We start from the raw sequence: 11,307 nt of genomic DNA on the forward strand, positions 1-11,307 counted from the left end.
CTGTCCTTCTCCTCCAGGGGCCCGTGGTCCAAAGTGGGATTCTGCCTCCAAAATTCCATCTGTCAAAGGATTGCTCTGTGACGAAAGGTGCCAGGACAGACGGGTCTGGCTGGCCTTGGCCTCTGGCGGTCGCCTCTCATCTGCCTTCCAAACGCTGGAGCTCCGTGATTTCTTCCCATGGAAAAGAAACGTCCTTCTCCTCCAGGAACAAATGGCCAAAAGTGGGATTCTATCTCCCACATTCTGTCTATCCAAGGATTGCTCCTAGGCAGGAGCTGCCAGGACAGACGGGCCTGGCTGGCCTTGGCCTCCTGGGGGCCACTTCTCATCAACCTTCAAAACACCAGTGCTCCACTGTGGGAATTAACAGCAGGTCAGCGAGCCTGTCTGATTCCGACATCGATCTTAGCACAATCCGTTTGTACCCATGAGAAACTTAGTGTGAACAGAAGCAAGACACCTAAACAACAGAAAGAGAAAACAGCAACAAGGCTGCACCTGGTGTTTTTCTGAACACTCAGAATGCTGATGCTATAGGTAACCAATAACAGGATGTTGCAGTTAAATAATAGCCAATGACTCTGTTGTAGAAGTGAAGCAACCAATGGATAAGTTAATGAATGATAAACATACAAAAGTGTATAAATGACACTGACTTTTTAGAATAAACAGCCTTTTGCCTGGGGTTGTTGTTGGGGTTGGTGTGTGTCGTGTCCGTCCCAACAGCAACTCTCCACCCTTTCCCTACAGTGGAAAAGAACCGTCATTCCCATCCAGGTGCCCATGGCCAAAACTGGGATTCCACCTCCAAATTTCTGTATATCCAAGGATTGTTCCCAGATGAAACCTTCCAGGACAGACAGCTCTGCCTGGCTTGGCCTCCCAGGGACCACCTCTCATCTTCCCATGGAATTAAATATCTTTTATGTCCGGGCATCCATGGCCGATATTGAGAATCCACCTCCAAAATTCCAGATATCCAAGGATGGCTCCCAGACCAAAGCTGCCATGAGAGACAGATCTGGCTGCCCTCACCCATGGTGACCACCTCTCATCTTCTTCCAAAACACTTGGACTTTGTGCTTTTCTTTCATGTGGAATAAACCCATCCTTCTCAACAAGGCGCCCATGGCCAAAATTGGGATTCCACCTCCCAAATTCCCAATATCCAAGGGCTGCTCCCAGACAAAAGCTGCCATTACCATCAAGTCTGTCTGGCTTGGCCTCCTGAGGGCCAGATCTCACCCACCTTCCAAACCCTGGGGCTCTGTGCTTTCCTTCCTATGGAAAAGACTCATCCTGCCTGTCCAGGCACAAATGGCCAAAATTTGGATTCCACCTCCCAAATTCCCAATATCCAAGGGTTGCTCCCAGACAAACCTGCCAGGACAGACAGATGTGGCTGGCCTTGGCCTCTGGTGGCTGTGTCTCCTCTGCCCCTGAAACCCTGGGGCTCGGTGCTGCCCTTCCTCTGGAGACCACTGTGACCCTGCGTGGCCTCGTGGAACCCAGGGGCCGTTGTGACCCTGCAGGGCTGGTGGCACCAAGGGGGCCATTGTGACCCTGTGGCGTTCCATGGAACCAAGGGGCCACTGTGGCACTGCTGGCCCCAAAGAACCGAGGGGCCTTTGTGACCCTGCAGGGCCCACGGAACCAAGGGAACATGGAACAGCTCTGGCTGCCTTGGGCTCCTGGGGCCGCCTGGCAGCTCCGGCTGACCTTGGCATGGCCAGAGCTGCTTCTCACCTGCCCTGCAGCGCTGGGGCTCCGTGCTTTCCTTCCTATGGAACAGAACTGTCCTTCTCCTCCAGGGGCCCATGGCCAAAACTGGGATTCTACATCCAAATTTGATTATGTAAGGATTGTTCCCATATGAAACTTGCCAGGACAGACAGCTCTGGCTGGCCTTGGCCTCTTGGGGGCCACCTCTCATCTGCCTTTGAAACACTGCGGGGCTGTGCTGTTCTTCCCATGGAAAAGAAACATCTTCCAAGTGCAGGTGTCCATGGCCAAAACTGGGAATCCGGCTCCAAAATTCCATATATCCAAGTACAGCTCCCAGGCAAAATCTGCCAGGACTGACAAGTCCAGCTTCCCTTGGCTTCCTGAGGGCCAGCTCTCAGCTGCCTTTGAAACGCTGGGGCTGTGCTGCTCTTCCTGTGGAACAGAACCATCCTTCTCCTCCAGCTGCCCATGGCCAAAATTGCAATTTGGCCTCCAAGATTCCATCTATCCAAGGATTGCTGCCAGACAAAAGCTGCCAAGGCCAACAGGTCTGGCTGGCCTTGGCCTCTGGTGGCCGCCTTTCATGGATCACAGGGATACAGTTTGTTTTATCACAGATACTGTCCATGGTTACATCCACCCCTCGGTCTCGTGCCACCTATAGGTGGCATCTCTGCCCTGATGACCTGAGGCATCATGGGCCCACGAGTAGGGCTAATGAGAAACACCAAAACAACAAGCAGGTAGATCAGGCTGCAAAGATAGAAGTGTCACAGGTAGACGTGGACTGGAAACACAAGGGAGAGTTGTTCCTAGCTCGATGGGCCCATGATGCCTCAGGCCATCAGGGCAGAGATGCCACCTATAAGTGGGCACGAGACCGAGGGGTGGATCTGACCATGGACAGTATCTCCCAGGTGATCCATGACTGTGAGACATGCGCTGCGATCAAGCAGGCCAAGCGGGTGAAGCCTCTGTGGTACGGTGGGCGATGGTCCAAATACAAGTATGGGGAGGCCTGGCAGATTGATTACATCACACTGCCTCAAACCCGCCAAGGCAAGCGCTGTGTGCTCACAATGGTAGAAGGCACCACAGGAGGCTGGAGACCTACCCTGTGCCTCATGCTACTGCCCGGAACACCATCCTGGGCCTGGAAAAGCAAGTCCTTTGGAGGCATGGCACCCCTGAGAGAATCGAGTCTGACAATGGGACTCATTTTAAGACAGCCTTATTAACACCTGGGCTAGAGAACATGGCATAGAGTGGGTGTACCACATCCCTTACCATGCACCAGCTGCAGGCAAAGTGGAACGGTGCCATGGATTGTTGAAAACCACCTTGAAGGCACTGGGTGGGGGAACTTTCAAAAATTGGGAACAGAATCTGGCAAAGGCCACCTGGTTAGTTAAAACCTGAGGTTCCACCAATAGAGCTGGTCCAGCCCAGTCTGAATCCCTGCATACAGCAGATGGAGATAAGGCCCCAGTAGTGCATGTCAGAGGTCTGTTAGGAAAGACTGTGGGGATGAATTCTGCCTCGAGTACAGACCAACCCATCCGTGGGGTTGTCTTTGCTCAGGGACCTGGTTGCACATGGTGGGTAATGCAGAAAGATGGAAGAACACGTTGTGTACCACAGGGAGATCTGATTGTTGGGTGAAAACCACCTGTAGTGTGAAATGCCTGGGTACCCCTGCTTGCTGAGGGTCACTGTCACTGTTCGTACATAGCTGTATATATATATGTATATGTATATGTATTGATGTGTGTGTGTAGAGTTAGAATATCTTAGTTTGGGCATTGAGCCAATGATATGGGATAAGGGGTGGAATGTCTTGGGGTGACTTTATGATGCATATCCCATATCACTGCCCTATGCCCAGAAATTAATTTTTTTGCCTTTCTATGCCTCTAAACTGAGCCTGAGAGAGGGAAGGAAAAACTGAGCAAAACTTTTTCAAAGCAGTTTGCAGCTTGTTCAGGGTCACACAGAGATAGGGACTTTCTTTTTCCCAGCTGCAGCAGGGGAGGGAGGAGGCAGCCAGCTTGCTGCTTCCCTGGTCAGCTTTTGGCCAGTTCTTCAGCTTCTTTTTCTCCAAAGGGAGACTGAGAGCTGAATTTTTTTTTCCTTCCCTGGAATTCTGGATTTTCTTCCTTTTCTGATGGCCTACTTCAATATCAGAGCACATCGGGAGGACTTTCCACCGGGCACAGAGGGCCTGGCCCTGGGCCAAGCCCCAGCTCCGAGGAGACCAAAGGGAGGACTCTGACACTGTCACAGGTTTTTTCTCCACAGTGAGAGATTTTATTATTTAGCATTATTTTCCTTTTCCTGTGTGTTTGTTTAATAAATAGTTATTATCTCCTTCACTTTCCTTTGAGGAAAATTTATTTTTTCCCGAACCAGGTTCGGGGGAGGGGTGGTTGTGCCTTCCCTCAGAGGATATCTTTCTAAATTGGGCAAAACCGGCCCATATGCAAATGAACCAAACTTACAAAAGTGTGAAGAACTCGTGACCTGTTGTCCATCTTGGGGTCCCTCTTGGCAGTAGCCTCTGGCTACCCTGGGTGTACCTTTGAAGGCCTTTCAAATAAATACCTACCTTTATTCCCTTATTCTGGTCTAGCCTCTGTTTTTAGGTGGCCTCTCAAGGCATCAGCAGGGGCTGTGATCCCACACTTGTGGGGACCAGAACCGCCCCCAGGATCCCAACACTGCCTGACAGCGCTCCGGACACCGGGATGGCCGCGCGTCCGAGTCTCTGCCACCGTGCTGCTGCTTCCTTTGCTCATAGACACACCCAGAGGCCACTGTTAAGCCCGGATGGTCTCTGGTTCTGCCCTCTTCCTGATCCCGGGCAGGGATGCAGCACTGCTGCGCTTTCAGGAAGCTGCTCTTGAAAACTTCCAGCATTCCAAGCTCCTTTGCCCTCCGTGGAGGCTTGCCACGGAATCCCTCACAGCTGCCTCCGGAGCATCCTCCTGTTGGCTGTTCTAAAATCCAGGGCCTTCAGGGTGCTCAGCAAGACCTCTGACTCCACAGTGTTGTGGAACTGGACCTTCAGGACAGGGACCTTTCCAGCCTGAGCTGCCCTCGTTCCTCTGTGTCTCTGCACAAAACATGGCATGGTGTGGATACAAAAATGCTGCTAGCAAGGATTTTCTTGCTGTTTTCTAAGCCTGTGAGAGACTTTTCTCTCTCACGGAAGAGGTAGCAGAGTTATGTAAACAACCAAACAGCTGCAGCCTTGAAAAGTCTTGTTTATAGTACAGTAGAAAATATTTTGACAATGGATGCTTTAGGATTTTAGCCAATCACCCCAAGGGGTGGCTGATCCTTTGTCCAATTAGACTATGAAGAAAAAAGTCTATAAAAGAGTTTGTAAAATAATTAAATAAATCAATCTTGCTGCACAGTTCCTGCCTGCTGGATCTTCTCTCCTCCTCCCTACGGCTGCGGGACACGGTGATATTCCCTAGGGTTGCAGTAATAGCACGGAAGAGAGCGGCAGGAGGGGCCTGTGTGTCCCAGGGCTCAGGTTTTGGGCTGCTTCAGCACCACAGAGATGCAGGTCAAGTGAAGAAGCCAAACTGTTTATTAATAGGAGGCGAAGCGAAGGGATGAGCTGGGAGGGAAAAAGGGGATGGGCAGGGTCTGAGGGCTGGAGGGATGGAGCTGTCAAAAGGGAGGGAGAGGGCAGGAGCTATGGGAGCTTTCCACAGGCTCAGCTGTGACCAGCATCAGCTGTGCCTGGAGCTCCAGCTGCTCTATTCTAGTCTCCAGATGGTCTCATCTTCCAGGATATCTGGAGGGCTTAAAGGGACTCTGGTTCTGAGCCAGCAGATGAACGTAGTTCAGCAGCTCTTTCCTTGAATATTTTCTGAACTACGATGTTTGTCTGGGAAGGGCTGTCGTCTCTCCTCAGGGCTTGAAGGGCTGGAAGAGACAGGAACAGAGCCACGGTCAGAGCCTGGATCTGCGGGAATCCAAGCAGACCTTCCTGCCAGGGCCATCTCACGCAGCTCCTGCCATGGCCAGAAGACAGCAGGGGCCAAGGAGATCAGCCAGAAGGTGCTGGCCATGAAGCTCCCCACCGTGTCCCTGAAACCTCTCTGTGCTCGGCCCACGTCACCCCGAGTCCACACTTGGAGCAAAGCCCCCACAGCCAGGGCAGGGATTGCGGCTCCCGAGCCAGGCATTGCAGCTCGCCCCCGCCAGCCCCCGCTGCCAGCCCGCTGCCCTCACTCACCCTCACTGAGGACCTGGAGCTCTTCCTTGTGCCCCCTCAAGAACACCCTGGCAGTCCCTGGGAGCACAGAGGCGGTCACGGCCCCGCGGCACGGCTCCCTCGCAGCGGCGCTGCCAGCCCCGTGGCCACACGCTCTCCTGCCCCGGCAGGGCTCAGCCCGGGCCCTCGCCGCATCCTGACGCCCGAGGGCACGGCTGCGAGAGGGCGGCAGCGGCCCCGAGGGCAGGCGGGGCTCCACGGCCCCGGGCCCGGATCCCGCTGCCGGGGCAGCAGCCGGGGCTGGGGCCGAGCTGCGGCGGGGCGGGGAGGGGCCCCGGGCCCGTGGCTCACCGATGAACCTGACGGCCGCCTCTCGCAGCGACTCCTGCGGGCTCTCCACGAACGGCAGCGCCTGGTGCAGGCGCTCGGCCGCTCGGCTCCTGTCCTCTGCCAGCTGCAGAGAGCGCCAGGAGGGAAGGGTTGGCGCGGGCTCAGCCCCTTGGCCGGGCTCTCTGCGCCCAGCCCTGGCCTCCCCTGCCCGCACGGCCCCGAGGCCCGGCCAGCAGCCGCTGGCGCCGGGCTCTGGAGGGGGCCGAGGGCCGGCTGCTGCCCGGGGAGCCGCGGTGCCGCCCCGCGCCACAGCCCAGCGGAGCCGGGGCTCCATCGGCTCCCGGCTCGGGGCCACAGGAGCCTGGAGAAGAGCCCGGGGAAGGGAGCAGCGTGTGGGGCGCAGGCTGGCGCCCCTGGTGCAGCACTGGGCAGGGGCACAGCTGCCAGCCCCACACACTGGGCTTCTCCAGGCTGTGCCTCAGGCTTCTCCAGTCAGGCTTTACCAGGCACTCGGCGAACGTCAACAGCTGCTCCTTCTTCAGCAGTTGCTTGAGATTCCTCCTCTTCAGGAACCCGGCCGCACAAAGAAGAGTTTCCATCGAGGCCTGGAGAGCAGCAGAGGCACAGAGATGGCACCGCAGCCCAGGGCACAGGACTCGTGTCCCTGTTCCAAGGCCAGGAGGATGCTGGAGCCCAGGAGGTACCAGGGCAGGAGGCAGCTGAGCCCCGTCCTTGGGATGCAGCAGCATCACACAAAACCTCACCTCTGCCACGTGGCGGTTCTCCTCATGGCAGTGCAAGAAGAGCAGGAGCAGGCTCTGGCTCACAATCCTCTCCAGGGGCTTTTTTCCCTCCTCCACTACCAACTCCATCACCTTGCTGAAGAGGTGAATGGAGAACAGCTGCACATGGCTGTTGTCCTGGTGGAAAAAGATAAGACCCTAAGACAATTACTCCAGGTTCCCCAAGGAAAAGGCCTGAAAATCCATAAGGCTTGAAGTTTTGCAGGTAGCACCCCAGCCTATGGCTGGGGGCACAGAGCCTTACATTTTCAAAGAGTGGCAGGAGCGCCTCAGCCAGTTTCGGGGCGGTGGTGCTGGATACCAGGATGTCTTTGTTCTCCAGCGCATTCATGAACACAGAGAGGGACATCCTGACCACCTCTCCATCTGCATCGCCCAGCAGCTCCACAAGCCGTTGGGACAGGCTGCCCATTCTTCTGGCCTGTGTGGAACACAAGGCTGTGCTGTGAAGCCATGAACGGCTGCACTGCCTACACCACCCTGGCCCTGCAAGCCCACCCTGCTGCCGCAGGGCCCAGAGGCCAAAGGCCTGTCCTGAAGCACTGGGGCAGCTGAGCCGGGAGGCAGGAGAGCTGGGAGCAGCTGCCTCAGCTCCTGAAGCCCAGCCAAGCCCATGTGACTGCTTTCCCCAGCGCAGCTTCAGCCGCTGCCGCCTTCTCACCATGGCGGGATCCTTGCTGAGCACCACGAGGCCTCTGAGTGCCAGGCGACATCTCTGCGTGCACTCGCTCAGCAGGTACCTGGACATCATCTCCAGGACACTGTCACCGCGTTCCCTCAAGTCCAGGCACTCGAGGAGCTGAAAGGCACAGGGCAGTGACAGGGGAGCCGGCCGGCAGGAGCCCGGAACCGCCCAGGGCTGGGCCCAGGCAGCAGCGCAGGGCGCGGGCACGTCCCAGGCAGCTGCGGCTACGAGAGGGCAGAGAGGCGGGAGGCAGCTCAGCGAGGCAGCGCTGGCGTCAGGCTCACCTCCACAAGGAATGCCAGGAAGGGCAGATCCCAGCGTGGCTCCTCCCTGCTCAGCAGCCCAAGCAGGCGGAGTGCAATCCCAGCACACATGGGAAGGGAGACCCAGCGCATCTCTCTGGCAGAGGGAAAAAGGCATCAAGGCTGTGAGCTGGGGGGCAAACATCTCCCAGGACTGACTCACAGAGGGCTGGTCTTTCCCCAGCATCCCTGCAGGGGATGTGGGTGCTCTGGGAGGTGGCTGCTCCTGAGCACCCTTCTCCAGCCTTTTCCAGCGTCCTTGGCCATTCCTCATTGACCAGGCCCTCTGGCCCATGGCCACAAGGACTGTGTGGGGCACCGCGGGCACAGGGCACAAGTGCCGGGGCAGTGGGGAGAAGGGGGTCTCACCTGGCCAGCAGCCCCACTGCATAGTGCTGGGTGTCAGCACACAGCAGCGTGTCCCAGCCACGCTTGCGCTCCATCGCCACCACCTCATTGTCACAGCGCAGTCGACAGAGCAGAGCCTTCATGGCCTGCACTGCAAACCTGTGTGCAGAGCAAAGCCCAGGTCACACTGGGAGCACTGGCACTGGCCACAAGGGCATGGGAAGGACAGGAGGACTGGGACCTGTTGGGGTTGCTGGGAAGGCGGTGTTCCTCCCGGCATGCTCTCCAGAAGTGATCAACTTCCTCTGGCATCTGCTGTGTGGTGATGACAACATGGGAGAGCAGAGCCACAAAGATGCGGGAGGAGTAAAGGTTCACTGCCTCGTGGCACCGAGGCACCTGGACAATCACCCACAACCCCAGAGTTGCCTGCAAAAGAAGCAGCCCGAGACAGCGCTCGGTGCCGAGCTGTCCATGTGGCAGGGCCCGAGGGGAGACGCAGGGGGAGCACCGGGCCTGGTGCCCCCTGAGCCTGCCCCTAGCCCAGGTTTCACCCAGTGCTTGAGGCAGGGAGAGGATGGAGAGCTGCTGGAGCAGCAGCTTGGGGGCAAGCAAAGGCCAGTTCCAGAAACTCACAGCCAGGGCGAGGACAGGTGTGTCGTCCCCATCAGAGGTGCACATGCTGTGCAGAGGCCAGTCCTCCATCACACAGAGCAGTGTTGGCAGCACCTTCTCCAGTGTGCTGCCTGACAAGCCTAGGAGTCTCCACATCATTGTGGCAGCTCTGTGGGATCGGAGCTCTGAGTCAGGGGCGTCTCAGTCACAGTACCATGCCCTGTGCAGCTGTGGGGGCCCAGGTGACAGAGCCCCGGTGCCCTGAGGGGCAGGGAGGGAGCATGGCAGCAGGCTCAGGAAACAGAGGGGCCCGAGGGTCCTGCAGCTCTCCGCCTGTCTGGCAGACCCCATTGGACAGGCGGCACAGGGCGATGGGCCCTAAGGGCTGGTGAGCCCCGAGCTCTCAAGGCAGCTGGGCCCCGTACCTGTCGCACGATGGGGCACAGCGCAGGAGGGTCAGCACCACATCAGCGGGGTGCTCTTCAGCCAGCCTCAGAAGGTTAAAGCCCAGCCTGGCGCCCACAGTGACATGGGACCCGAGACTCTGGTGAATGTTCCTCACCGTGGCTGGCACCTGGAGGAGGCATGGGGAAGACTTGGAGCACTGTCCAAGGGAGCAACTTCCCCAGCTGCCCCCAAGAAATGCTTCCCTTCTCGACTCACTGTTCTGGTCTCAAAGGCTGAGGGGGCCCAGCAGCCGTGGCTTGAGGGGGCACACGATCCTTGGAGTCTCCAGCCCTGACCCCAGGCTGCTTACCTGCTGCTGAGAAGAATCAGCACTCTCCTTGAAATAACCCAGTTCAGGAGCATGAATCCCAGTGGGAATGGGCGTAGTGTCAGTATTTGGGATGCCCTGAGTCTCTCCGGTGTCGGTGTTTGTGATGGCCACGTCCTCAGTCACTGCCACGTCAGTCTTCACTCTGTGATCATTCATTGGACTGTCAGAGTCTTCTGAGGGTGCAGTGATATCTGTGCTGACATCAGGCTCTGCCTGGAGCTCGGTCAGCCCAGAGTCAGGCTCAGCTGTGCCCTCAGTTGCTGTGGTGCTGGTCTTTCCACGCCGAATGTGGATGAACTTCCGGAACATCTGCAGGAGAACAAAGGACAGGGAAGGGAGGGATGTTCCAAGGGGTGCTCCAGGCGCGGTGCTCGGCTGAGCAGCGACAGCAGGCCCAGCCCAGGTGGGGATGGCTGCAGGTACCTGCACTGTTCTCCGGAAGCGGCCGTGGGCACGGTCCTGCTCTTGTGTCCGGTCCGGGGCTGCATCTGGCAAAGAGCGAGCGCAGCCAGAGCTGAGGGGCTGCAGGAGAGGCCGGAGAACGCAGCCCAGCCCTGCGCTCCCCAGGCAGGGACAGCCCCGGGATGCCCAGGGCATGGAGCACGGCTGCTGCAGAGGGTCTGGCCCGGCCCCTCTTCCATCCTATCCATGGGCCTGTTCTCCAGGGATGCGATGGGATGGGACGGGACGGGACGGGAGGGCATGGGATGGGATGGGATGGGATGGGATGGGATGGGATGGGATGGGATGGGATGGGATGGGATGAGATGGGATGGGATGGGATGGGATGGGATGGGATGGGATGGGATGGGATGGGGTGGGATGGGATGGGGTGGGGTGGGATGGGATGGGATGGGGTGGGATGGGATGGGATGGGATGGGATGGGATGGGATGGGATGGGGTGGGGTGGGATGGGATGGGATGGGGTGGGATGGGATGGGATGGGATGGGATGGGATGGGATGGGATGGGATGGGATGGGATGGGATGGGATGGGATGGGATGGGATGGGATGGCGCCAAGCTGGCTGCCACCATCAGCCCTGTGGCCCAGCTCTGTCACTCACCGTCCTGCCATGGCTGGAACTGCTCCAGCTCTTCGGGCTGTTGTGCTGGGGCAGCTCCAGGGCCTTTTTTCCCCCTGAACACCTTGAACAGGCGACGGAATCTGCCCGCCATGCCACAGTCTGGCCTCGAGGGCACCTTCAAGAGAGATTCCTTGGGAAAGCTCTGAGTGAACAAGTCCTGCACTTGTGCCTTGAAGGCACCAGCAGCAGAGAAGCCTCAGGAAGGCTACAGGACAGCAAGTCCTGCAGCCTGGTCTCAGAGGGCTCCTGCCACAAGGACAGGAGACTCCTCGTCAAGGATTGTGGTCAGCAAAGCCAGCGGTCTGGCCTTGAGGGCACCGGCCACAGGGATGGCAGATGCCTCAGAAAAGCTCCAGGGCACCAAGTCCCATGGTCTGCCCTCGAGGGCACCTGCAAAAGAGAA

At 57.8% G+C, this 11,307-nt stretch overlaps 1 protein-coding gene across 1 annotated transcript; it reads right to left on the minus strand.

Moving 5' to 3' along the window:
* Positions 1 to 5,542: 5,542 nt before the first annotated feature.
* LOC309585605 (maestro heat-like repeat-containing protein family member 7) lies at positions 5,543 to 10,995 on the minus strand (the record flags this gene model as incomplete). The annotated part of the gene is made up of 14 exons (XM_082303545.1): positions 5,543 to 5,664; positions 6,308 to 6,410; positions 6,790 to 6,891; positions 7,051 to 7,206; positions 7,334 to 7,510; positions 7,751 to 7,888; positions 8,059 to 8,173; positions 8,446 to 8,583; positions 8,666 to 8,823; positions 9,061 to 9,208; positions 9,465 to 9,613; positions 9,797 to 10,126; positions 10,241 to 10,305; positions 10,884 to 10,995. The coding sequence occupies 14 exons, from the start codon at positions 10,993 to 10,995 to the stop codon at positions 5,543 to 5,545; spliced, it is 2,013 nt and encodes a 670-aa protein (XP_082159671.1).
* Positions 10,996 to 11,307: the final 312 nt, after the last annotated feature.

Source organism: Coloeus monedula (assembly GCF_965178545.1).
Source record: "Coloeus monedula genome assembly, contig: HAP1_SCAFFOLD_80, whole genome shotgun sequence".
NCBI classification, from domain to species: domain Eukaryota; kingdom Metazoa; phylum Chordata; class Aves; order Passeriformes; family Corvidae; genus Coloeus; species Coloeus monedula.